The sequence below is a fragment of the Lepus europaeus genome, chromosome 8 (genome assembly GCF_033115175.1).
Source record: "Lepus europaeus isolate LE1 chromosome 8, mLepTim1.pri, whole genome shotgun sequence".
Lineage (NCBI taxonomy): Eukaryota > Metazoa > Chordata > Mammalia > Lagomorpha > Leporidae > Lepus > Lepus europaeus.
In genome coordinates, this window is record NC_084834.1 from 36,750,943 (window position 1) to 36,778,436 (window position 27,494).

Sequence of the window (27,494 nt, forward strand, 5' to 3'; positions counted from 1 at the left end):
TAGACCAGCTGTGTCAGCATTGCCTGAGAACTTGCTAGACACGGATATTGGGGGTCTCACCCCAGATCCAATAACTCAGAAATGCTAACGCAGGGCTCATCAGGCTGTTTTGATTTTTTTTTTTTAAGATTTATTTTATTTGAAAGGCAGAGTTACAGAGAGGGAGTGGGGGAGAGGAAGAGGAAGATAGGGAGAGGGAGGAGGAGAGGGAGAGAGGGAGAGAGGGAGAGAGAGAGAGAGAGAGAGGTCTTCATCCGCTGATTCACTCCCCAAAGTTCCGCAACGAACAGAGCTGAGCCAAGAGCCTCTTCTGGGTCTCCCACGTGGGTGCAGGGACCCAAGCACTTGGGCCATCTTCCATTGTTTTCCCAGGCCATAGCACAGAGAGCTGTATCTGGAGAGGAGCAGCCAGGACTCCTGCCGGCGCCGGCCCCTAGGCTGTTTTAAACCGGCATTTGGGAGTCACTTCCCTGGGTGTCGCAGTGGCATCGTTCAACCCACCTTACACTTTGGCTTTGGAAAAGGAAAGTCACCGTACGTGTTCAGCGAATGGGCGAGTTGTTTAGGGGAAGCTCGTCCATTTCCGTGTAGGAGTATGTAAGGCGCAGGAAGTAGTTTCTGTACTCAGAGGTCAAAGGCTCCTTTTCCCTACTGCAAACCCCACCTGGACCAAGTCGCCCACTGGGGCTGAGTTTGAGACCCGCCAGGGGTCGCTGCTGCCCGTGAAGAGACCGAGGGAGCGCGGCGAGCGAAGCCCCGAAGCTTTGACATCACACTAAGCTCCTCCTTGCACGCACACATTCTACACACACACACACACAAACATACACAGACACACGCACACCCGGGCCGCGCACTCGTCCCGCGGCAAGAGTGCGCCCCGCGCAGCCACCCGCCGAGGGCGGCAGCTCGCGCTCGCAGGCCCCTCGGACCCGGCGCGCTGAGGTAGCGGCCGCCGCGGCAGCAGCTCGAGCCGCGCTCTCAGGCGCTCGGCGGCGGCGGCCGGGACTCCCTCGGCAGCACCCCTGCCTGCGAACAGCCGCCCCGGCCCCCGCCGGGACTAGAGAGAGGGCGTGGGGCCGTCACCTCGCGCGCTCCGGAGCCCGCTGCTACCCCTATGAGAGACGGAGAAGCCGGGCGGAGGCGCAGGACGCTCGGCAGCCGGACGCCTCCTCAAGCCCCGCGCGCCCTCTCCTCCCGCGCCCCCTGCACGGCTGCGGAGCAAAATGCAACCGCCGCGCTTCGGCTGAAAGGCGACGGGGCCCGCGCGAGCCGCTCGCCCGGAATCCCGTGCCCGCGGCGGCTGCGCGCCCCGGCCGCGGCCCCTCAGGAGGCAGCGTGAGCAGCGGCCGCGGGAAAGAGAAGCGGCCGGCGCGCACTGGGCCAGGGCCCGGGAGGAGGCGCGGGGCAGAGGGAGGGCGCGGGGGGCGGGGCGGGGGCGCCGGCCGAGAAAGATGGCAATGTCTCTCATCCAAGCGTGCCGCAGTCTGGCTCTCTCAACATGGCTGCTTTCCTTTTGTTTCGTGCATCTACTCTGCCTGGACTTCACCGTGGCCGAGAAGGAGGAATGGTACACCGCCTTCGTGAACATCACCTACGCCGAGCCCGCGCCGGACCCGGGGGCCGGGGCTGCGGGCAGCGGCGGCGGCGGCGGCGGCAGTGGCGGCGGCGCCGGCTCGGAGCTGCACACGGAGAAGACTGAGTGCGGGCGCTACGGAGAGCACTCCCCCAAACAGGACGCCCGCGGGGAGGTGGTCATGGCCAGCTCGGCCCACGACCGCCTGGCCTGCGACCCCAACACCAAGTTCGCCGCTCCGACGCACGGCAAGAACTGGATAGCCCTCATCCCCAAGGGCAACTGCACCTACAGGGACAAGATCCGCAACGCGTTCCTGCAGAACGCCTCCGCCGTGGTCATCTTCAACGCGGGCTCCAACACCAACGAGACCATCACCATGCCCCACGCAGGTGAGCCGCGGGGCCGCGCTCGGGGGCGGGGGAAGCCCCAGGACGGGAAGGTGTCCGGAGGGGTCCAGCGCCTGCCTGCGCGCTCCTGTCTGGGAAGTCGGTGCTGCGCAGAGGACGCGTGTCGGAGCCCTGCACCTATTAAGTTTTGCTTCCAGTCACTTGGGGATGACAGGGTGGGCGGGGGTGGGGAGGGTTACTAAGGGGAGAGGATTAATTGTATCCGGGAGAATACTAGCGAGCTTGACAGAGCGCCTCCGGGACAAGGGTTTGCAGAGATGGGCTAACTTTTCTGGGAGGATCTGAAAGGTGGGGTTTTCCTCTTGGTTATTGACCGGACCCGTGCCTGTTTGGAGCCGGCAGATCTGATAACTCAGCTGTGCGCGCGGGTGCGTGCATCAGGTGTACCCCTGATGGTGGCGTTTGTGTATCAGGAGGTGGATAGGGTTACCTGAGGCAGCTCACCACCAAGAACTTGCCTCTCCAAGTCAGGTTTCAACTCTTGCTGGGAGATTGAGTGCTCACCCCCCCCCCCCCACACACACACACACTCTGCTCTGGGTTGATCCACGTCACGAATACTGTGAGATTAAAAGTACTAAGCTGCACCTTGCCGCCAGTAGAAGCTGACCGGAGGGCCAGTGGTACATCATTGCATCCCCCACCAGCCGAGACGAGTGTGGTGGCCGTAAAGGGATAACTGCTTTTCCTGTTTTGCATTTATCCTGTGCCTCATTAGTAGGTTAAACATGCTGAAGGCTTGCTTTCTGGCAAGAAGCAGCATTTTCTGTATTGAAAGAATGAAGTTTTACTTAATCGTCACTGGTGCTAGTTACATCAGTAGCCCCAAACCCAACTCCATAATGCATATGCCTTAAGTAAGCAAAGTGTCCACGGTGAGAATGATCACAATTTAAAACGGGCGTCTCCTGTGGGCACGAGCTGCGCCTCCTGGCAGGCTTGCCTCCTGAATACAGGGTTGTTGCTTGTATCTGTGAACTTGAGAACTGGGCCTTCCAACCTCCGTGAACTGCTCCTGGGCTGCGACGGTGGCATCCAGCCAGAGGAAGGAGGGGATAGAAATTAGATTTTCCGAGTGGAGTTGCCTAATGAAATAGATTACTTTCTTTAAAAGCCAGGCTTTACTACCCAGGCTACTGGAATGGGACACCAAGCTTTGGCCACACTTGCAGGGGTGTTTCTTTGGGGACAAGTTTCCATTCCAAGAGCTCATGTCACCTACTAGTGAAATATGCAGTTGGGTTGCCTCTGGTAATTAACACCAGCTGTTTTCGTCAAGAAACTGTCAACCTTAACACAGATGGGCGGAAAGGGGAAGCATTCAACACTTAGAAAACACAGGCCAGAAAAAATGCAGTGTGATAATTGGTGAAGAGGAGGAGAGGCCCATCACTTCTTAGAAAAGTTCGGATGCAGCACTTTGGAAGTAGTTAATAATAACTTTCTTGAGTTCAGTAGTTTTCTAGGCGAAAGATGGTATTCTGACCTTGAATCATAAGAGTCCAACTTAAACTTGGATATTTAAGGATGTTAAGAAGTAGGGAAGGGCATGTTGAATCATGTAAAATGTCGTTAAATAAATATATTATTTAATAGCTAACAGTGCATGAATGAAGGTTTTTGGCCTCTTAAAGTCCAAGAAAATTGTCAGCTGACTTTACAGGATTCTTTAAATGTTTCTTTGTGCGTTCGCGTGAAATCTTCAACTCAGCTTCTTTGAAGAAGCATCATTTGTTCCTGTCTAAAAAGGTTTTCCACAACGCCAACTCCTTGGATCAATGAATAGATTGCCTCTTTTTAAAGAAAGCAGTAAGCTGATTTTCTGCTTGACCTAGACATAGTGGGAGTAAAAGGCTTAGTAATAGTTTGAAAGTTAAGTACTAAAAAGGGTAAAGGAAAATCTCTAACTGTTTTCTGTTTCCAAAAGTATATGAATGTTCTATGTGCCATTAGCCACAAAACTTCTTGTTCTATTTTGAAAGTTGCTGCTTTAGGAGAACCTGTGTTTACTTTAGTCGTAGACTTATTGATTTCTGCCAGAATCTCATTATAAGCAGACACCTGTGTGGGTATTCTGGCGAACCCTTCACTTGACTCTGAAATTCTTCTGTCTGGAAAGCAGTGCTAGCACTGGTCTGCCTGACAATGTCTTAAGCTTGGCTGCAGAACTTGAAGGCTATACTTTTTCCAGTTAAGTCTGAGTCACGCTTCTAAATTCACCTTCAGAAACTGTGTACATTTTAGCTGCTAATCAAACATTCTTCCTTTGTGAATTAGGGGTACATATCCCAGAGGATCCTTCTATTTGTGAACTTTTTATCTCCAAAAAAGTTTTTTGGAGACTAGTAGTTTACCTTATAACGAAGTCACTCCCCCAATATGAAAGCTTTAATGAAATATAACTTAACATACGATGCCATTCACTCATAGAAGGTATACAATTCAATAGCTTTCAGTATATTGATTGAGTTATGCAACCGTCACCATGTCTAATTTCAAAAAGAAATTCTATTAAAAAATCTGCTCTTTTCTAACCCCTAATCCTAAGAAATGGTACTGTAATTTCTCTCTCTCCAAATTTACCTTTTCTATACATTTCATATAAATCTAATCATATGCTATGTGGATGTTCGTGACAGACCTCCTTCACTTAGCATAATGTTTTCAAGGTTTATCAAGGTTGTAATATATTTCGTTATTTTATCCCGGTCTACTGTCAAATAATGTTGCATTGTTAGTTAGCATACACCACGCTTTACTTGTCTGTTCATGAGCAGATGGCCACATAGGTAGTTTCCACTGTGTGGTTATAATGCATAATGCTGCTGTGAATATTCATGTACAAATATTTGTGGACACTTCTCTTGGATATAAGCCAAGAGTAGAATTTCTGAGTCATATGACAACGCTGTGGTGAGCCTTTTGAAGAACTGACAGACTTTTCCAAAACGGCTCCATCACTTCACATTCCCAGGAGCAGTGTATGAGAGTTCTGATTTTTCCATTTCCTCAACAACACTTGTTATTATCTATCTTTTTTATTTTATCCATCCAAGTGGTATATTCAATCTAGTTCTGATTTACATTTCCCTGATGACTAATGGTTACTTTTTAGCATACTCTTTTTTGAAAAAAATTTTTAAAGATTTTATTTATTTAGTTGAGAGGCGGAGTTACAGAGAGAGGGAGAGAAAGAACTTCCATCTGCTGGTTCACTCCCCAAATGGCTGCAACAGCTGGAGCTGTGCCAATCCGAAGCCAGGAGCCAGGAGCTTCTTCCGGGTCTCCCATGTGGGTGCAGGGGCCCAAGCACTTGGGCCATCTTCCACTGCTTTCCCAGGCCATGAGCAGGGACCTGATTGGGAAGAGGAACAGCTGGGACTAGACCAGCACCCATAGGGGATGCTGTTGCCACTGGCAGAGGCTTAACCTACTGTGCCACAACACCAGCCTCTTTTAGCATACTCTTAATTCTTTCCAGCTATGTCTCTTCTCTGGACTTCCGACTCATACTTTTTTTTTTTATTCTAGGGAAGAAGGAGGGGGAGAGGAAGGGGACAGAGAGGGAGAGAAAATCTACCTTTACTGGTTAAAAAGGAAAGGAAAGGTGAAGAGAAGGAAGGCAGAGGGGTGGGGAAGTGAGGGGAGGTCCATGGACCAGAAATTATGTCTCGTAGAAAGCAGTGTGTATTGCTTCTTCAGTGCAAGAGCAAAAAGAGGGCCAGCCAGAGAAAAAGGCTGTACATTAACACAGGAGCCCCTGAACCCCGAAGTAAACTGTCAGAGGCAGGTGAAGCCAGCAGAACCCGACTGATCGCCTCAGAGCTGGGCTGATGCATGCCCAGGACCCAGAGCAAAGTGATGCTAGCAAGCTTTTCTAGAGTCAACTGAGGGAGCTGGTTAATTTAGGACCGTGACCTCTAGAGGCAGTTGTGTGGGTCCTAACTCTGCTACTTCCTCACCCTGTGTAGTTAAGCAGGTGACTTAACATTTCAGGACTTGGCTTTCCTAACAGGCTAATACATTATGTAGAGTGGCACATAGCAGTCGGCATTAACCTTCAGAAACATAGAACTCAGTGATCCACGGTGATACAGAGGAGCTGGAGACTAGATCTTCATACCTGCCCCCCCCCCCCCGGGGCCCCAGGGCAGCCTCAGAGAAATGTTCTTTATTTACCCCCTCATGCTTTGGAGACCAAAACAGTTGTACCAGTTTCTGTGTGTGATCTGTGAGAGGCTGTTTGAGCACCCTCTGATGATTGGTTAACATTTTAGGATTCTCCCATGGTGTTTGCACTTTCCCTTGGTTGAAATTGAAATTGTACCTTGGTAAGGACAGGTGTGATAAAGCTGGTAAATCTGTGTCTGTAGGCTACTTGTGACTGCGTTGTGATGCTGAGGAAGTGAGACGTTTGTTTCTATTTTTAAAGAGTGTATTTGCTATCTTTCTGTTTGTCTGCAGTTAGGAAGAAATTAAACATCTAGCTCCCTGGGAGGAATTTGTGGAACTCTGGATTCCTAATAGCAACTTGGATGTGGGAGAAGGGCAGGATGATTGTAGTAACTGCAGAGCACAGGCTCAAATGTTGGCAAGAAGGAGCTCTGGATAGAATATGAGGGTGCTTCAACAAGTTCGTAGGGAAATGGAATTAAAAGATAGGTTCATTTTGATGCAAAAAATTGGAAATCCATGCATAGTTATTTTTAATGATATACATTTCCATAAACTTTTTGAAGACCCCTTGTGTATCTGTATACTTCAGGCTTCTGCAGGGTCAGAGGTAAAAACAGGAAATTTACAGAAGCTTTCCCCCTTGTAGGTGAATGCTGGAAGAGTTGACTTCATGTGTTCGTGCTATACCGAGGGTCATTGCTTTTTTTTTTTTTTTTTTTTTTGACAGGCAGAGTGGACAGTGAGAGAGAGAGACAAAGGTCTTCCTTTGCCATTGGTTCACCCTCCAATGGCTGCCGCGGCTGGCGCACCGCGCTGATCCAAAGTCAGGAGCCAGGTGCTTCTCCTGGTCTCCCATGGGGTGCAGGGCCCAAGCACTTAGGCCATCCTCCACTGCACTCCCAGGCTACAGCAGAGAGCTGGCCTGGAAGAGGGGCAACCGGGACAGAATCCGGTGCCCCGACCAGGACTAGAACCCAGGGTGCCGGCACCGCAGGTAGAGGATTAGCCTATTGAGCCATGGCGCCGGCCGGGTCATTGCTTTTAACTGCTGAAGTCTGCCTTCTCCTTACTGTCTGTAGAGGAACTAGCTGTTATAACTTTTTTTTTTTTTTCAATTGGCAGGTAGAGTTAGACAATGAGAGACAGAGAGACAGAAAGAAAGGTCTTCCTTCTGTTGGTTCACTCCCAAATAGCCAGTATGGCCGGAGCTATGCCGATCCGAAGCCAGGAGCCAGGTGCTTCTTCTTGGTCTACCATGCTGCTGCAGGCGCCCAAGCACTTGGGCCATCCTCCACTGCACTCCCGGGCCACAGCAGAGAGGTGGACTGGAAGAGGAGCAGCCAGGACAGAACCCGGTGCCCATATGGGATGCCAGCACTGCAGGCGGAGGATTATCCAAGTGAGCCACGGCGCCAGCTCCTAGCTGTTATAACTTAATCCTTTTCCCCAAGATGTATGTTTTTCTAGAATAGGTTCAGTTTTGCTTTACATGATCCTATAAATGATATGCTTTTCACCATCTTGTTGCCCTTTTTTTGGGTGGTAATAATATTGATCAAATAGTACCTACTCTGTGGCAGGCATATTCTAAGTACCTTGTGTGTTTAAATTTAATTCTCACAATGATATGTAGATAGGTGGCTTTATTGTGCCCATTTCATAGAAGAAAAAACTGAGATTGACAAGGTCATTTAGGTTGCTAGTGATAAAATTGGACTTGCAAACCAAAGTATGCTCCTGAATTTGTTATTTTTAGCTATGGTTCCACATATACTCTCCATGTGAAAGAATACTAGAAAAACTAGATGCGGTGGCAGGCAAAAATGCCACTTTGGGTACCCACATCCCATTTGGGATACCTGGGTTTGAGTCCTAGCTCTTTGGCCCACTCCGGCTTCCTGCTAATGTGCACCCTAGGAGGCAGTGGGTGATGAGTCAAGTAGGTGAGTTCCTGGCACTTGATGAGAGACCAGATTGAGTTCCTGGATCCTGGCTGTTGTGGGCATTTGGGGGATGAACTAATAGATAGGAGCTCTTTGTTTGTCTCCCTCTATCTTTGCCTACTTGTCTCTCTGCCTTTGAAGAAAATAAAATAGAATGTATACTAAGAAAAAACTATATATGCACAGGGACTACTTAATAGTGGTTACAGGAAGTAATCTAAGGCTGACTGTTGTGTTGGAATATGTCAGCAAGTCTGTAGACCGATGCACTGCTGACTTTCCTGAGAGTTTCCCTGCATTGGTTGGGGTGTCCTCCTGACTTACATCTGATTAACTTTTGGGCTTTGGGTAAGGCCCTTATTCTATTCTCAGCCTCAGGTTTTCCATTTATAAAATATCAGGCCGGTGCCATGGCTTAACAGGCTAATCCTCTGCCTTGCGGTGCCGGCACACCGGGTTCTAGTCCCAGTTGGGGCGCCAGATTCTATCCCGGTTGCCCCTCTTCCAGGCCAGCTCTCTACTATGGCCCGGGAAGGCAGTGGAGGATGGCCCAAGTCCTTGGGCCCTGCACCCGCATGGGAGACCAGGAGAAGCACCTGGCTCCTGGCTTTGGATCAGCACAATGCGCCGGCCGCAGCGGCCATTGGAGGGTGAACCAACGGCAAAAAGGAAGACCTTTCTCTCTGTCTCTCTCTCTCTCACTATCCACTCTGCCTATAATAAAAAAAAAAAAAAAGTCAGGTTTGAGTGAGTTGATCTCTTACAAATATATAAATTTATTCCTAAAATTTATTCCTTGTGTATTAAAAAATTGGACTATTTCTAATAGAATTCAAATTTCTGGCTTGCCAATAACAGGGCAGGGGTGGCTGCTGTTTCTTGAGCATTGTATTGTCTCACAGGCCCAAGTCCTTGTCATGTTTTACAGTCTTCCTGTTGGTCTGCTCCCCTCAATTACGTTCCCCACCTTGACCTTAAGGTCAGTGTGTTCAGGGCCTCAGCTTCACAGAGTCAAATTAGAGTTAGTGAGGAGAAGTTACACAAAGCAGGCTTCGTTTGGCAAAGGAAACACAATCCTAAGGCTAGAAGTATTTAGAACTGGAAGATTTCCTTGGGAGACTGAGCTTTCTCTGGCATTCAGATTGAAACTGAGCAGGCACCATATGGAATTGCTGATCCCAGGATTCACGCACAGAGTTGAATGGATGGCATCTTCAAGGACTTCCCAAGCCTGAGAGTACATGATTCTCTGTTATTTAGGTATGTAAGAAGCATATTTCGTTTTTTAAAAAGATTAATTAATTAATTTGAAAATCAGAATTACACAGAGAAAGGAAGATACCGAGAGAGAGAAGGAGAGAAAGATATCTTCCATCTGCTAGTTCACTCCCCAGATGGCCATAACAGCCTGGGGCTATGCCAGGCAAGGCTAAAGCCAGGAGCTTTGTCCAGGTCTCCCATGTGGGTGGCAAGGGCCCAAACACTTGTGCTATTTTCACTGCTTTTCCTGGGCCTTTTAACAGGGAGCTGGATTGAAAGTGAAGCAACTGGAACTCAAACTGGTGCCCATATAGGATGCCAGCATCGCAGGTGGCAGCTTTACCCACAATGGTACAGTGCCAGCCTGCTATGCCACAATGCCAGCCCCAAGAAACATATTTCTTAAGCACCTTAGTTCGTACTTCATTTTCCTTTTAAAATACACACAGAAAATCTGTCATTTATGCTTAGTCTTAATTGCTCATGCAAAAACACTCTCACCTTCCCCATTTTGTGTGTGTTTGTTTGGGGGAGACCTCAGGAAGCTTCTGGGGGTGGGCATTGCGCACAGTGGTTAAGTTGCCCCTTGGGGTGTCCTCATCCCTACTTGGAGTCCCTGGTTTGAATTCTGCCTCCTTCCCTTCTTCCGTGCTAATACACTCAGCAGCAGCAGGTGATGAAGGCCCAAGTACTAGAGTCTCTGCCACCCATGTTGCATAGGAGAGCAGGACTGAATTCTGGGCTCCTGGCTTCAGTCTGTCCCAGCGCTGGCTGTTGTGGGTGTTTCAGGAGTCAACCTGAGGATGGATGACCTCTCTGTATCTACCTGCCTGTCTCTCTGCCTTTCCAAACAGTTGTTTTAAAGTTTATGGGAAAATGGCATTAAAAGTCTATTTTGGTGTAAAAATTGTTTAAAGTCCATTACGATTTTCTTTTTGGTTGTGTTTTCCGTGAGCTGCATTTTGCAGTAAACAGTAACTCTCACCTGTTTCCGTCTCTTTACTGGCAGACAGATATCCAATAGTCAGGAATTCCAGACTCTGATATTAAAATCTGTAACTCATGGTAAATGTTAAATAACATTCTTGGCTGTGTAACTTAATATGGCCCAGGCATTTCAAGACACTGAATTACTTGTTTACACGTTTTAGGTCATAGAAATACATTTAGAAGAAATTTCATCTCCTTCCTTCTCTAATCTTCAGAAATAATTTGATCTTCCTCTCTCCTGATATCTCTCTTCTTCAAAGCCCTGTGGTTTAAAAAAAAAAAAAAAAGTAATTTTATGACCAGGAAGTCTGGAAAGATCCAGAAAGAAACTGGAGGATTTTTGCTTTTTATGACTTATTATTCCTCTTTGATAAAGAAGTGATTATGCCTATGATATAAATTTGTTTAAAAACCAGTTCTCACTTTGGAAAAGAAGGAGTTTAACCATGATTGTTGCATTTCTGGGCATGAAACTTGGCAGTTCAAGAATTTCGTGTTTTGATAGCCTCGGAATGTCTTCAGTTTCTTGTAGAGGAGATGCTTCATCTTGCATGTAGTAAAGAGCTTCCTACATGTTGCTGAGTGTCTGAAGTGATGTTGACCTTCTGTGCGTTTGAGCTTGTCAATTGAGAGATGCCAAACTTTAGTTAAAATGAAATTCAAACGCCATTCAGATTGTCTCAGCTTTTGAGGATTTTGTTGGTAGTAAGCAAGGCCGGGTTATGCTGAATGATTGTTTCACTAAGTCACACTTACGGTGTTCCTATCAAATGGAAACTGTGTCTACAGGTGTAATACCTGTCTAACTTTTACTGGAAGTTGTGAGCAATTAATTACTTGGGACATTAGTTTGTGGTAGCATAAATGCACTTTATATGTATGTTGAAGTCAAACCATTAAAGATAAGGTTAGAGCTAGTTCTTTTTATATCATTGAAATGGACAATTAAATTTATTTTACTGCTTCAAATATGTGGTTATAAATTGGCTTCTATAAATAGCCCTTACTTTGCCTACTCCATAACACATAATGGTATTTAGAAACACTTTTTTCAGTGGAAGCAAGCATGATTTGTTAGGAAATTAAAATCTATGCACTGGATTGTTAGACATTTTCATATCCAATATGTAAACACACATAGGCACTTCAAATCATTTGTGGAAAAATGCAATTAAAAGAAGAGTTTGTTTTGGTGCACATTGGGATCTTCGAAAAGTTTATGAACAATATGTGTTATGAAAGATATATTTCATAATGGAGATTAAAAACTATTTTGGAAGTAATTTTGTATTAAATTCATTGTTTGATGGAGTCCTTTGCAGGCAGACTAAATAATAGGTATGTCTATCAGAAAAGAAGAGCTGCAGGAAATGTTTGTTTCTTTACCAGTTCAGCCTGGTATCTCTCCCCCATCATTGGTATTTAAAAAAAAAAGATTTTAATGTATTTGAGAGGTAGAGTTACAGACAGAGAGAAGGAGAGACAGAGAGAAAGGTCTTCCATCCACTGGTTCACCCCTCAGATAGCCTCAATGGAGCTTCTTCTGGGTCTCCCATGTGGGTACAGGGGCCCAAGCACTTGGGCCATCTTCTACTGCTTTCCCAGGCCATAAGCAGAGAGCTGGATCAGAAGTGGAGCAGCTGGGTCTCTAACCAGTGCCCATATGGGATGGCAGCACCGCAGGCAGAGGCTTAGCTTACTGCACCACAGCACCGGCCCCACTATCAATGGCTTTTAATGTGCATGGTCTATGTAAATGCTGTTGAAAAAGCAAAGATTTGAGGCGTTCAGAGATATTATCAGTATATGCACGCACAAGCCCCTTTGCCCCCTTATCTTCTTTCCTGGCCATCACTTTCCACAGATGATGTTCATCTGTCTGTTCTGCAGCATGAGCTGAGAAAAGCCAGATCAGAAATGTAATGCCAAATGTGCCAAAGGGTAATGTATGCGCAAAGATCTTTCCTCCTCATTTTTCAGGGAGAGCCTTGGAAGGAGTTCATCTCCCTTGCAGGTACCCCCAGGGCCAGCTGCCTCTTTAGTTCTCTTCTCCAAAATGACCCCGCGGAAAAGGCACTCCCTAGCATGTCTATTGAAAATAGCGTCCTCCTCTCCCCCAACCTGCCCTACCTCTCTCTCTGCTTTATTGGATTTACTATTAGCATGTCGTTGTCTCTCCTCCCACACCAAGGGAAGCTCCTTCACAGCAGAGTTTTCAGACATTTGTGTGTATTCCTTTCTGACTTCCCAAAGCCCTAAAGAGTCCTTGGCACTTGGAACGTACACAGGGCCCAGGCTTTTGATTTAGCAGTTAAGATCCTGGTTAGGATAGCTCATCCTACATCAGAGTGACAGCACTAGATGCCCATCTCAGGCTCCTCACTCCAGCTTCCTGCCCAGGAAGTGGTAATGACTCAAGGAATTGGGTGCCTGCCACCCATGTGGGAGAACTGGATTGAATTCTCAGCTCCTGGCTTTGGCCTTGGCCAGCGCCAGCTGTTGCAGGCATTTGGGGAGTGAACCAGTAGATGGGAGCTCATTCTTTCTCTGTTCTTCTTTATGTGTTTCTCAAATAAATGAATAAAAAAAATTTAAAACACTTAGTAAATGTTACTAGATATCCTGGAGATCAGAAACATGGACTATGTTTTTAGGTTAGTCTCTAGTTTCATGAGAAAGTACATTTTATGGCATTCAAATTGTTTTCTTCACTTTTCACTCATATAAAGGAAGTCAGGGTGATCCTAATCTGTGTCTTGTTTCAAATGTTTATTCATCTTGTAGAATGTGGCATTGAAGTGGGTGCCTGGAACATGACCTTGGTCTGAGAGGAAAACGTCACGCTGGTAAAAAGGAGAAGGACATAGAGTATCAAAAACATTCATAACCAAATACAGTTCTTTGCATGTGTTTCTTGTCCTGCAACTTAAATATATACATATTTAAAATAAATCTATATACACTTCCTTATTTTTAAATGAAATATATGTGTCATATAAAATTTTTGCATATATAAAACATTTAAAAAGAGAGGAGATAATAAAAGCCATCCACATATAAGCCAACCACTCACTCACTCTCATATTGTTTCATTATGTTTACTTATATGAAGTTTAGAATGTATTACATGTGTTTCTGTAGCTTTTACAAATGTAATGGTACATTTTGAGCTTTTCTTGGCGATTCCATTGTATTTCTGTGATGTTTCCACTCCTCTCATAGCTTACACAGTACTGCAGTAAACGTCCTTATGGAGCTAAACAAGGTGCCAATCCATGATTATTTGATCAGTCAAGTTTCAGAAGATGGCATTAATGTAAGGCTATTCCTCTATATTTGTAGAACAGTGGATTTTTTGGCTTGTTTTAAAAAGGCTGCTTAGTGCAGTCCTCAGATGGCTGAGAGTCCTTGAAAAGTTCGTGGGAAACATATTATGAAAAAGGTATGGATTTCAAAATTTTTTGCACCAAAATATACTTATCTTTTAATTCCACTTTTCACAAAGTTTTAAAATTTTTGACAGGCAGAGTGACAGAGAAAGAGAGATTTCCATCCACTCATTTGTTCCCTAAATGGCTATCATGGCCTGTGCTGGACCAGGCCATAGCTAGGAACCAGGAACTCCATTGGGTCTCTCACGTGGGTGGCAGAGGCCCAAGTACTTGACCCATCATCCGTTGCCTTCACAAGCTCATTAGCAGGAAGCTGGATCAGAAGTGGAGCAGCCAGGGCCCTAACCAGCACTTTAATATGGGATGCTGGTGTCATAAAAGGTGTCTTAACCTGCTGTGCTGCACCTCCGGCCCCATTTCCAAAACATTCTGAAGTCCCTCATGTGCTCACTTTTTAATGTGGTGCTCCTTTGAAAGAGAAAACACATCTGTTGGTTGTGGGTGCCAGTGGTGTTGCCACAGTGGGGTGCTGCCACAGCGGAGTCCTGCCTCAGCTTCTCAGCATCACTCTGCTCCAGGCCATGCTACTTTGGCAGCTGAGGCAAGATGCAGAAATGGAGGAGAATCAGAAGAAAGGTGGGCCATTCCCTCATCAGGGTTAGGCTTGGTGCAGCCCCTGCCTGTTCCCTTGTACTCCTCTGTCTTCCAGATCCTGAGTGCAGGTTGAAATAGCAGTCAGGAAACTCAGGCTTTAGTTGTGGTTCTGCCTTAACCTCACACTGGCATTACCCTTGGCAAGTCACTTCCCCTTCTCTAGTCTCATTTTTGTTTATTTGAAAAATGGTGAGCAGGAGGCTCCTGCAGGGGACTTTGGTTGAGATCAGTGGTTCTGTATCCCAACTGCACATGGGAATTGCCCGGGGACTTTTAAAATGACTGATGCCCAAGTCCCACTTGCAGTTTCTAATGTGCTATGTCTGGCCAAGAGAGGGGCTGCTCTAGACGATTTTGAGGGTTGACAGCCACTGCCCTGGATCAAAGGCCCCTTTAAGTTCTTGTACCACATGATTCTTTATCATTTGAAGAAATTGCATTTTTCCTTTGAAGGTATCGGCATCCTACATAAAAACAACTTAATGGATTTTTTTTTTTGCCAAAGGCTATGATGATTAAAATTGTGAGTGTCCAGTAAGTATTACTTCAATCATGAGTTAGTGATTCACTAATAGCAACCAGATTTTTGAGACCAGCAAGAAAGCAAACAAATGGCAAAGCCAGCAAGTACATACAAACATGTACACTTCTGTAAAGCAGTCAAAATAGGTCAGAAATTATTAGACACTTGAATTAAATTGAGCAGAATTTCACTTATACATGTTCATTATCTTTTTTATAGTCTTTTAAGCACAAGAGCTTGAGACACCACGTTATTTTTCCAAATAGGCAGTACAGTTTCCACTCATTGTGGTTGTCACTGCCCAGCTTGGGAGGCAGGAGAGGGGGGTAAAGATGTAAAAGTGAATTATGGGATGCTGGTGCTGTGGTGCAGCAGGTTAACACCTTGGCCTGAAGTGCCGGCATCCCATATGGGCTCTGATTTGAGACCTGGCTGCTTCACTTCCCATCCAGCTCTCTGCTATGGACTAGGAAAGCAGTAGAAGATGGCCAAGTCCTTGGGCACCTGCACCCACGTGGGACACCCGGAAGAAGCTCCTGGCTTTGGAATGGCACAGCTCCGGCCTTTGCAGCCAATTGAGGAGTGAACCAATGGATAGAAGACTTCTCTCTCTCTTTCTCTCTCTTTCTCTCTCTCTCTCTCTCTGCCTCTCCTCTCTCTGTGTAACTGACTTTCAAATAAATAAATGAATCTTAAAGAGAGAGAGAGAGGATTGTGGTACACACTTGCACTGAGTCTGGGCCCTGACACAGTCACTTGACTAGGGAGGCATAAAGCATCATAAGACTGGAGATGGAACTTCAGAGTCATTCATTCGGTGAGGACAAGATCCCATCATTCTAGGGCATGAGTGACAGTGGAAAAGGTGCCTTCAGGAATGGCAAGTCTTGCTGGGAAGAGGGTCTGAGAGCTCAGAAAGCAAGAGTTTAACCTAAGCCTTAGATACCAGGCCTGTAAAAAGCTTGTTTGTTATCCATCAGGGTTGCTGTTAACTCTTATGTTACATAATGCAGTAAAGGTTAAACTGAGCATTTCATCAATGTCACCCATGATTATTGTCACAAGAAATAGTTTAAATCTAGTTCCATCTCACCATTGTTATTCTCTCCAGTTGTGTCTAAGTTATCATGGTCTCTTTCCAGGACTACCAGTGTTAACCCTGGCTGCTGTCCAGCTTACACTCCTGCCCCTGCAACCTGTTCCCCACACAATGAATAGCATGAACTTTAGACAATGTGTATTCCTGCTAACAAGTGATCTTTCTGCTTTTTACTTTACTTGTTGAACTCTTTATTTAGTGGAACATTAAGCCTTTGACTATAAAGGAAATTAAAAACATATTGTCACCAAAAAGAAAGAAAGGAAGGAAGGAAGTAGGTAGGGAGAGAGGGAGAGAAGGAGGAAGGGAAGTATCGTATTCTTAGATTCTATACACTATATTAAATATGTTCTCTTTAAAAAAAATAAAAAATATAAATCAGCAGTGGGCATTTGGCACAGTGGTTAAGATGCCGTTTGGGGAGTTGGCACTGTGGTGTAGTGGGTAAAGTTGCCACCTGCAGTGCCAGCATCCTATATGGGTGCTGGTTCGAGTCCTGGCTGCTCCACTACCAATCCAGCTCTCTGCTATGGCCTGGGAAAGCAGTAGAAGATGGTCCAAGTCCTTGGGCTCCTGCACCCACATGACAGGCCCAGAGGAAGCTCGCGGTTCCTGGAATCAGATTGGTGCAGATCTAGCCATTCTGGCTATCTGGGGAGTGAACCAGCGGATGGAAGATCTCACTCTCTCTGCCTCTGCCTATCCGTAACTCTGCCTTTCAAATAAACAAATAAATCTTAAAAAAGAAAAGAAGCCTTTTGGGAGGCCTTAACCCATATCCAAGTTCCTGAGTTTGAGTCGCAGTTCCACACCTGATTCCAGCTTCCTGCTAATACACACCCTGGGAAGTAGCAGATGATGGCTCAAGTAATTGTGTGCTGCCACCCACATGGGAGACCTGGATTGAGTTCTGAGCTTCTGGCTTCAGCCTAGCACAACCTCAACTGCCCCCATCCTCACTTTTCATACAAAAAATAAATTCCTAAAAATGTAAGTCAAAGGTTACCACTTCTCTGCTCAAATCTTCCAGGGGCTTTGTGTCATACTGGGAAAGGAATCAGAGTTTGTGCCTTTGTGTTAGGGCCTGCCTCCTTTGGCCCCTCTATTCTGTCTTTTGCTACCACACTTATTCCTGTTTCCCAGCCCCTCTTGCCTTTTTGCTGGTCCTCAGGTGTTCCGGACCTGCTTCTGCTTCAGGCCTTTAAAACTCTGCTTTTCTAGAATTTTCACAATAGAATTAGTATGTATTTACACAGCAAACTATCATCTCTTTATACTTCTGAAACATTCGAGAATGACTGCCAAACAAGAATATCGAGCAACCATTTACCTGTTTCCCTCATGTGGAACCACCTCGTGCCATTTTACATCCAGCTTGCAGTTATGCCACCTGCACTCGGACAAAAATGATTCCTGGCAAAGCACAACTTGGTGGCACTGTTGTTCGAGGGATTGTGTTGCTCCTGGATTGTGCTGCTCCGGTGAGCAGGGAGAGTGACCAGGCTCCACCCTCAATCTTTGCAGGGACCCCCAGGGACCTGGGCCACTCCTCACATTCCTGACACTGTTCTTTTCTCTTCATCAGAATTTTCTCAGGCTGCTGTCAGAATTTTCATCTGCTTCTTCCTTTCTTATTCTCTTTTATTTTTCTTATTCCTATTTGAAATTGCTGTATTTCACTCATTGATTTATTCCATTACTGTCTGTCTCCTTTATGAGCATAGCAACCCCTGGAGGGCCAAGAGAGCAGGTAGCTTCTCAAAGCCTGGCATAGGAAGGCACGACAGACTCTGCACCTTCCATAATTCTCAGGTGCACTGCTCTCTGAAGGGGTGACACAGTCACGTTCTGTTAACTTCATTTACTTCTATTGAAGGCATGCTTTAATTCAAGGGATTAAAAATTAGTTTCTGTTCCCTCTGCAGAGCAGAGCTATCCTTGGTGAGACTGTGCGCAGGGTTCAGCTACTCTAACCTGATTTGAACCCCTGCTGAGGTGCCTCGGGTTGGTTGGACGCTTTCCAGCTCCTGTGAATGGAGGACTGGGGGAAGGGGGTGCCCTTTATCTTTTGGCTTCCATATAAGGACTACAGGAGGCCTGGAGCAGGAAGCCAGTCTTTATTTCCTGAGAGCTCCTGTTATGCCAGGGCCTGAGCAGACCTGGATGCCTGCTGCTCTGTCCTTACCCGAAAATGCTTCTCTGTCCATTCTGAGGTGCTTGGCTTCAGAAGCTTGCAAAAGGGATTTTATAGATCATGGAAAAAAGTATCCTAAGGAGTCAGCAAAGAAATCTGAAAAAAAGTGCCTGGGCTTAGTGCTACCTGGATGAGCTTACTGGGGTTTGATCTGATGCTTCAAGGAGCCCTGACTGTTATTAGAAGAAATCTTAAAGGTTGATAGTAAACCAGACCTGTATAGATGCAAGTGTGAGTGTGTCTCTCTGTGTACGCACTAGTTCATGACAGAAGAATTGAAAGTCAGTGGGGCAGGCGAATGTATGTCAGGATTCCTCCTGAGGAAGGAAACTGCAAGTGACAAATGGCCAGTGGATAGGCCAGGTAGTGATCTTTTGGGAGAAAGCTCGCTTTCTGCATAAGTCAGGATAAGGGCAATGGCACTAAAGCAGTTGTTTGTTACAGTAACTGGCATTTGCTCTACAATGGATTTAGAATATTTGCATGCCTTCGCTGTTTTGCTCGAAAGAATTACAAGCATAAGTCATTTGAAATGATAAGGTGGTGTCCCCATCATGTAAGTAGTTCGTTCCTACTGATAATGCTGTATGCTGTGTCATGATTTTGCTGTGCTTCCTGCCTTTCATAAATGCATTTATCATGTAAGCCTAATCGCATGTCATTTGGTTTGTTTCCCTGACTGTCTCTCTTGCTACACTGTGGACTTCCTGATGTAGGGTTGCTTTGTATGATGACCAGCCCCTCATTGTACACTTGAAACTAGTGCAGGTTTTTTGTTTTGTTTTGTTTTTTTAATGATTCTCCATCTGCCACAATGTAAGCTAATCCTTCTGATAAATCATAACCTGTCTTGGTACCATTCATCTGGTGGGAGGTACCTGGCTTTTTAGACCAGGGACTAAAAGGAAATAAAAGAGTATTTGAGAGGCTCACCTCAAAACTCTAAACCTACACAAGAGAGGTCATTACCAGTTACAGGGCTCTGCTCAGAAACAGCACAAAGTGATGCTTTATTACAGTGCAAGCTTTGTCAATTAATAAGTCATTTGGTCTTTTTCATCATTTTGACCTTTGTGACAATCTTGAAAAACCCTTCACCTAATTAAAACTCCATTCGTTTAAATTAGAAAGTCTTATTCTCTTTAATAGAACAGAATGACTTGTAATTTGGCTCACTGCTATCCAAAACTCATCAACTTTCTCTCCTCTCTTCTATTGAGATACTATATTAAGTATATCTTAGCTTACTATTCATAGAAAGTCTTTTGTGTTTAACTCTATTCAGTCATGTTATGAAAAATATGTTATATTATACACATTTCCTTCAGTGAAGCTAATTAGAATTCATTTTGAATAGTAGCATAACTATGAACCTGCTCAACATTTTTTATATTTAATCTTGGTAAAGGTAGCACATAATTACTACAGTACAGTGTGTTCATTCCAGAGAGAGTGGTATTTGGGTATTAAACTGAAATTTGTGAGTAGGTTAAGCTATTGGAACAGTGCATGCCGTCACTGCTGTGTTAAAATGATTACAGTTCATTGACTCATGCAAATATATTCTGTGCTTCCTGTTTGTTCTCCATCACATTATTCCAGAACAATTTAAATAAGAAAACAGAAAGTCTCAAAGCTCAAACTGTGTCCCCCTGACTGATTGATTGATTTGGTAACTGAAATGGTGCATCATTTTGTAGAGGAACAGGAGCCCTGAGAAAGGCCATTAGCTTACCTAGCTGGTTTGCTAACTACCCTTTGCTAAAAGAAATGTAGTGTCATGCATGGAGGCTGATGGGGGGTGTAGGAGTCAGTGTCATCAAGCCTTCATTATATAGACATATGTTTATGGGTCAGTCTCAGTCCATATGCCAGCCATCTTTGTCAGGGAAAGGAATTCCTGGTAAAACAGACACATTAAACTTTTGTAGAGAGCAGCCAGTTTGAGGAAGGTACTAACTCAGTACTGGGAAGCAGATCATTTATAAAAGTAGAGTGTTTGCAGTTGTTAAAGGGCTGCAGACTGAGTCCCATACAAGACACAAGGAATCCAGGATCATCTAAAACTTGTTGTGTTCCATTACTGTGATCACACGACAGCCCGATACAAATGCAAGTGGGCATGGCGTTACACTGCCTGCCTGCCAATGTCTGTTGACAAAGCCACCCACAGATGGTCAAAGTCAGACCAAACCTCAGCATTTATGAGCCTAAGGCCATGCAGCAGTCCTGACTCTAACTCCCCAGGGGCCAGAGCCCGTGTGGCTCTGACAAAAGGGTTTCAAGTGGGATGACCAGATGACAGTGTGGCAGCTTCTGAAGAACAGATGGGCATTCTGTGTAGCCACTGAGCCTTGCTTCTCACACACCCTGCATCCTCCCTTGGGAGGCTGCGCTGCTAAGGAAAGTGCTCTTTTCTGAATAAGCCAGGGTGTCTTTTGTAGAAATAACCCCTTTCCGTTGTTCCAGGCTTCTATATTCAGTTCATCGCCTCGCTCATCAGAGGAGCTCAGCAAACTCTGGTTGGGTTGAGCGAGTATTAGAAGGTAGAGAACTGTCCTGCCTTCTGAGCACATATGTTCTGGGTGGTGCGTTCAGTGCCCTCCCGTGCTTCATTCCTTTCACAGATACTCTTAGCCACAGTCAAAGAGGATAAAAGCCAAACCAGGACTACTTAAAGAGCTATGTAAATTTCAGTTGTATCATGAAACATGTAGGTTGTTTTTAAATTTAATTATTACTAAATTTAATGTTTCAATACAGTTTTATGAAGAAAAATAAAATACTTTAATGGTAAGAGACTGTCTGGAAACATTGTCTCCCACAAAAAGTGCTAACTTAATAATTTGCCATTGTTATTGGATTCATTGTATATTTGCAATTTTTGACTCACAATAAATACTTGTTATTGCAGTATAAAGTATAAATTACCAAGAGTTTAGTTAATACACAAGGCAACCTTGCTCCCTGAGGAGATGGTAATGTCTTTGATATATTATAGTTCTTGTTACCACATTTTGGCTTAAAGAATAGTTCTAGTTTTGTAGAATTATTTAATTGCCATTAGTCAAAAATGATTTTCTTAGAGAACCGAGTGAGGCTCTGCCTCCTGATGCTCTTAAAGTAGAAGGATCTGAGAAAATTTATACCACCGAATGTTGTTTTTTGTTTTATGAATAATGATTTTCTTTATGAAGCTCTTATTGTGACTTTTCTTAATTTGTGGATTGATATTAACATTTGCAAACAAATACCAAACTCTATTTACTTGAAAAGCATTTCAAGATCAAAATGAAAGAGTGATACTATTGCTGTCATTATGGGATTAGGACTGTATGCATGTGTATAAAGTATGTAGTTAACTTAGACTTTTAATTGGGCTTGGGTAATGCCTAATTCATGTAATCGCAGCACAGTTTTACTTTCTCATTAAATTGCACAGCCTTGATTTTAAATAAGGTTTTCTTTAATTGCATTTGTGATTCTTCTTGCTCAGTAACCATTTGTCTATTTTTAGTGTTCTCCTTTGTTACTTATTTTAATATAAATCCCAATCTTTTCACCTGTAAGATTCTAATTAGAAAGTATTAGTATTCCACAAACTGATTTATCTCTGAACACATAAATGCCATTTTACCTCATGCACACATCTCCCAGTTGTAAAAGCCCACAAGGTCCTCACAATATGAGTTTATGTTAGGTCAGTGTTCCGCCTGTAATTTCAAAACTACCCAGATATTACTAATAATATTTGTATTTTTAAAAAAAGATTTGTTTATTTGAAAGGCAGAGAGGGAGGGGCAGAGAGAGAGAGAGAGAGAGAAATCTTCCACCCGCTGGTTCACTCCCCAGATGGCCGTAACTGCCAGGGCTACACGGAGTAAAGCCAGATAGCTTGGACCTCCATCCGGGTTCCCAATGTGGTGGCAGGGGCCCAAGAACTTGGCCTTCTTCCTCTGCCTTCAGAGGAGTGTTAGCAGAAAGGTGGGTCGGAAGCAGAGCAGCTGGAACTTGAGCTGATGCTCCTGTGTGCAGTGAGGGTGTCCCAGGCAGCAGTTTAATCTGCTGTACCACAACACCAACCCGTAATATTTTTAAATTAACCACAAAACCAGACTTTTACTGAAGGGAAACACTGTATACATTATGAAGTTTAACCACTTAATTTATTGATTAAATTTTTGTAGATAACTATAACATACTAAATATTTTTCTAAAAAAAAGCTGTAAGAAAGGATTTTTGACTGTTTTACCATAAATAAACAACTGAGGAGATAGACATGTTTTTACCTTGATTCAAACATTACACAAGTGGAAGCCCATAAATATGTATAATTTTTATGTATCAGTTAAAAATGAAAAGTGGGGGCCGATGCTGTGGCATAGCAGGGAAAGCTGCCGCTTGTAGCTCCAGCATCCCATATGGCCACAGGTTTGAGTCTCAGCTGCTCCACTTCTGATCTGGCTCCCTGTTAACACACCTGGGAAAGCAGCAGAAGATGGCCCAAGTGCTGGGGCCCCTGCACCAACATGGGAGACCTGAGTGAAGCTCCTGTTTCCTGGACTTGGGCCAGCTTTGGCCATTGTGGCCATCTGGGGAGTGAATCAAAGGATGGAAGACCTACCTCTCTCTCTCTTCCCCTTTCTGCCTCTCTCTCTCTCGGTAACTCTTCCTTTCAAATAAATAAATCTTCAAAAAAATTTTAAAAGCTAAAAATAACAAGCAAAAAAGTAATAAAAAGTATGAATCTTTTCTTTCGCTAGTGGAAACATGAAGCCCCCAGTTTATTGCCTGACTCACAACCACTTCCCCAAGGCCAGTATTTGTCCCCCTGAGCACATGGACATTTTCAGCCTGGCCATCTGTCTGTGCCCTGTATACTGTGTGTTTGGTGAGGGCTGATCCATTCTGGCCTGTCCTTACTTCCCAGGTGCCGCCCTAGGAGGGATCCTTCTCGGAGTTTTCTGTCTCTAGTGCTCTTGGATTGCTGATGTCCCTGATGAGCCTTTCAGCCACTTAATAGCTGCCTTCTGATTGGGCTGAAGGCATCTTGCCCTGATCAGGAGCGCCTTAGGAATCATCACAGTCCTCAAGAGGAAATTGTGTACAGAATGTTCTTCCTGCTCTGTGCTTTCCTTTTACTCTGGCGATCCTGGGTCCTGGCAACGCTGGTGGCCCTGAATTCCAATTGTTTTCTCCCTGGACCAGTAAGACTGCAGCAAGGGGCCAGCTCTGTGGCATAGTGGGTAAAGCTGCTGCCTGCAGTGCAGGCATCCCAGGTGGGCACTGGTTTGAGTCCCAGCTACTCCATTTCCAATCCAGCTCTCTGCTATGGCCTGGAAAAGCAATGAAAGATGTCCCAAGCCCTTGGGCCCCTGTACCCATGTGGGAGACCCGAAAGAAGCTCCTGGCTTCAGATTGGCATAGCTTCGGCCATTGCAGCCATCTAGGGCGTGAACTAGTGGATGGAAGATCTCTCTTTCACTCTCTCTCTCTGCCTGTGCTCTCTGTAACTCTGCCTTTCAAATAAATAAATAAATCTTTAAAATAAAAGAGAGACTTCAGCAAGCCCGGGGCTGTTGTTTCCTGCAGTCACTGTGTTTGGAGCCCCAAATTGGCTAATTCCCTAAGAGGGGAAAAATGTGTGGCCCACCTCAGTGTGATGGTGTTCCACATTGGATTGTGGCCCGTCTGTGGACTGTTGTTGGTGGCTTCTCTGATCTGAAAAGCTGTTATTACAACTGACCTTTTATTGCTGTCATTAATGGAATGGTTATCCTGACGTAAGCTGCTCTATCATAGGAAGAATAAGTCAGCCTATTTCTGCTTAGGGAGTTCTCTTTCCCAGAGTTCACTAGAATGTTCTATACATTATTTCCAAGGCCCACTGTACATACTACCTTTCTACCCATCTAGATATGAACTCTCCCTTACTTGTTCTCTGACAGGCTTTCTTTCTGTACTTATTTTAAAACATTTATCATTTTTTACTATGCATCTAATGTTTGTGTGTCCTTACCATTGTCCATTAGTTTCTTTTTTTAAAATATTTATTTATTTTTATTTGAAAGTCATAGTTACACAGAGAGAAAAGGAAAGGCAGAGAGAGAGAGAGAGAGAGAGAGAGAGAGAGAGAGAGAGGTCTTCCATCTGCTGATTCACTCCCCAGTTGGCCACAACGGCCAGAGCTGCGCTGATCTGAATCCAGGAGCCAGGAGTTTCCTCCGGATCTCTTACATGGGTGCAGGAGCCCAAGGACTTGGGCCGTCTTCTACTGCTTTCCCAGGCCATAACAGAGAGCCGGATCAGAAGTGGAGCAGCTAAGACTTGAACCGGCACCCATATAGGATGCTTGCACTGCAGGCGGTGGCTTTACCTGCTTTGCCACAGCGCCGGGCCCAATATCCATTAGTTTCAAAATAACTAGGGGTGAGTGTTTAATGTAGCAGGTAAGTTACTTCTTGGATGATTGCCTGCTTTATCAGAGTTTTTGGTTTGAGTCCCTGCTCCTCCACTTCCAACCCAATTTCCTGCTTATGAACTGGGAGTCAGCAGCTGATGGCTCAAGTGTTTGAATCCTTGCCACTTATATAAGAGATCCCAATGCAGTTCCAGGCAAGTGAACCAGTGAGTGGAAGAACTCACTCTCTCCCACTTCCCTCTGCCTTTCAAATAAAATAAAAATTAATTTAAAAAGCTTAAAAACTAACAGGAAGATAGGATGATTCTGGATTTCTCCTTGATTTCTTTGTAATACCTAGTTTAAAACAGCACTTTATATGAAGCAGATGTTCAGAATACATTTTATAGGAATGAAGTGACTGTAGAGTACTAGTTAGAGTGTGAAGCAGATCTCTCACCCAGTTTGGAGCTGCAATTCAGACCACACAAGTGTTGGTATAGTGAGAACAAAGAGGTCATGGAAATGGCACTGTGGGATTTTAATCTGGGATAAAATTAAGGGCAAACAGCAAAACAAGCCACACTAATGACTTAATTCTTCCATTTTATGTTTTATGAAATTATCATTATCCACTGCCATTCATTGACCAATGGGCGTTTTTACTGAGCCATGAGCTTTTATACACCTCAGTTTCCTTCTTTTTCTTTCTTTTTTTTTTTTTTAAATATTATCTCACTTAATCATCTCAGAACATTATAGGGGTAGAGTTGTGATTCTGGCTTTGCAGAAGAGGTTACTAAGCTTCAGTAACAGGCCCCAAATCACTCAGTTTAGTGGGAGAACTAGAACCTAAGAGTCTCAGTGAAACTGCAAGCCTGAGCTTCAGGGTTAAAGGTGTATTTTGTGGGGTGGGTGTCCTGTCTTCCTGCTACCTTTACCAGTTAAAACGTAGATAAATCAGTGAAATACCTTCCTTTGACATGCAAAAAATGTATATATGTCCCCATGAGTTTGGGGAAAATCCCTTAATATACTTAGTTTTCCTAAGGGAGATAAATTTGGCACTTCCTAAATATCATTGAATAAATTCCACTGATTTTAAGGTGATAAAATATTTTATGTTCACAGAAAAGTGATTTCACAACCTTGATATTGAATTGATTGCATAAAAATCCCGAGTTTACAGATGTTAATTAAAGAAAATCTCGCGTGGAATTGATGAAATACAATGTTATAAGTTTACCGTGGAAATTTTATGAGCTAATGTATATAAAGCACTCAGTATAGAACCTGGCACATGAGAAATACTAAATAAGTTATTATTAAATATTTGACTATAAAATATTGAAAATGCATTAGTACTTAGTCTGAAAAGTACTATGTGGCTGGTTGGAGAGATATGGTTTTTGTTGAAAGAGAAAGGAAAACTGAACTAGAGAAACATTTTTAAGGATCAAAAGCATGCTGACTCGAACCAGAGTCTACAAGAGTTAGGCCCGTGGAGCGAACTGTGAAGAACAGTGGCCTACCCAAACAGCTCCTCTAGGCCTGACGCGGCCAAAGGCATTGCAGAGATGGAAGCTATATTTGGAAAGCACACTTTCACCCCATTCCTCTCTGGCTGATCTGCTGCAGAGGGAACTGTCACATCTTCACTGGGAGAAGCACGCTTCTGAGATTATCATTGCGGAGGGAAAACAGGAACAAGTTAATATGATGTGAAGTGGAGTGATAGGAAATGCAATTGATGTGCTGGAATTTGTCCAAAGAAAATCTTAAAGAACATTTGGCAAATTTTCTACTTTTCCTTCAGCCCATGACATTTTAAGAATTCAACAAAAGGAAAAAAAAAATAGGTCCCACTTGAATGATTGTGTTTATAGCAAGTTAAATGGTTCTATCTTTTCTGATTGTTTAGGAAATTCTTCATAAAGAAAAAAGGGCTCTCCTCTTTTCTCAGATTGCATGGCATGGGAGGATGGTCAACAGATGATGCAGCAGATTTCATGACTACTTGCATGCATTATCATTCTCACCTGCACAGTACTATGTATAAAAGGATAGGAAACTAACATTTAATTTCCTGTGAGTCAGGCATTGCTACCCCTGTCACATCATTATTTCCATAGAATGCGTGGTTTAGTCATAAAAGCCAGATTAGACCTAAATTGCCCAGACAAAATCCCAGCTCTGCTTCATAATAGCTTTGCTACCTGAAACATTTTAACCAGTCCTCTTGCCTCCACTTCCTTCAGTATGTAAAATGCAAACAATAACCATAATAGGACTTACTTTGTGAGGTCATTGTGAGAAGTAAGTGGCTTAAAATGTGTGAAATATTTATATATATAAATTGCTATAAAAGCATCTGCTAATAAAGCTTAAAAATGTGTAGTGCTAGAATTCACAATCATTTTCATCCAGAACCTCTGCTTTTTCTAATATTGTGCTCTGTGTGCTAATACTTAGTACCTTGATATCGCAGATAACACATTCAGTTGTGTCACTCTTGATTTCTAGGAACATGAGAACTCTGTTTCATACTCAGGATAGCAATCCATGTTTGACATGGTGCTTTCTTCTACTTGATTTGCGTTTGATTCTTACAGTAACACTTTGTAGATGAAAAAGATGAAGATACTCTTGTCCATCCTACAGATGAAGAAATTGAAGCTCATAGCTTTGAGTCATAGCTTGGCTAGCTATATTTGGACCCAAAATTACTTCTTCTCAGTCTTAATTCAAAAGTGTCCTTTTGAAAGAATGTATGTATTTATTTATTTATTTGAGAGTCAATGTTACAGACAGAGAGGTCTTCCATACCGTGGTTCAGTCCCCAAATGGCCACAAAGGCCAGAGCTGGGCTGATCAAA

At 44.2% G+C, this 27,494-nt stretch overlaps 1 protein-coding gene across 1 annotated transcript in view; it reads left to right on the top strand.

Annotated features, from left to right (window-relative positions):
• Positions 1–1,453: 1,453 nt before the first annotated feature.
• The window catches only part of RNF150 (ring finger protein 150), a 335,172-nt gene continuing 309,131 nt past the window's right edge, over positions 1,454–27,494 (top strand). Inside the window, exon 1 of the mRNA XM_062199576.1 lies at positions 1,454–1,968. Within this exon, the coding sequence (XP_062055560.1) occupies positions 1,455–1,968 (514 nt within the window). The 5' untranslated portion in view covers position 1,454. The remainder of the gene's footprint in view (positions 1,969–27,494) is intronic.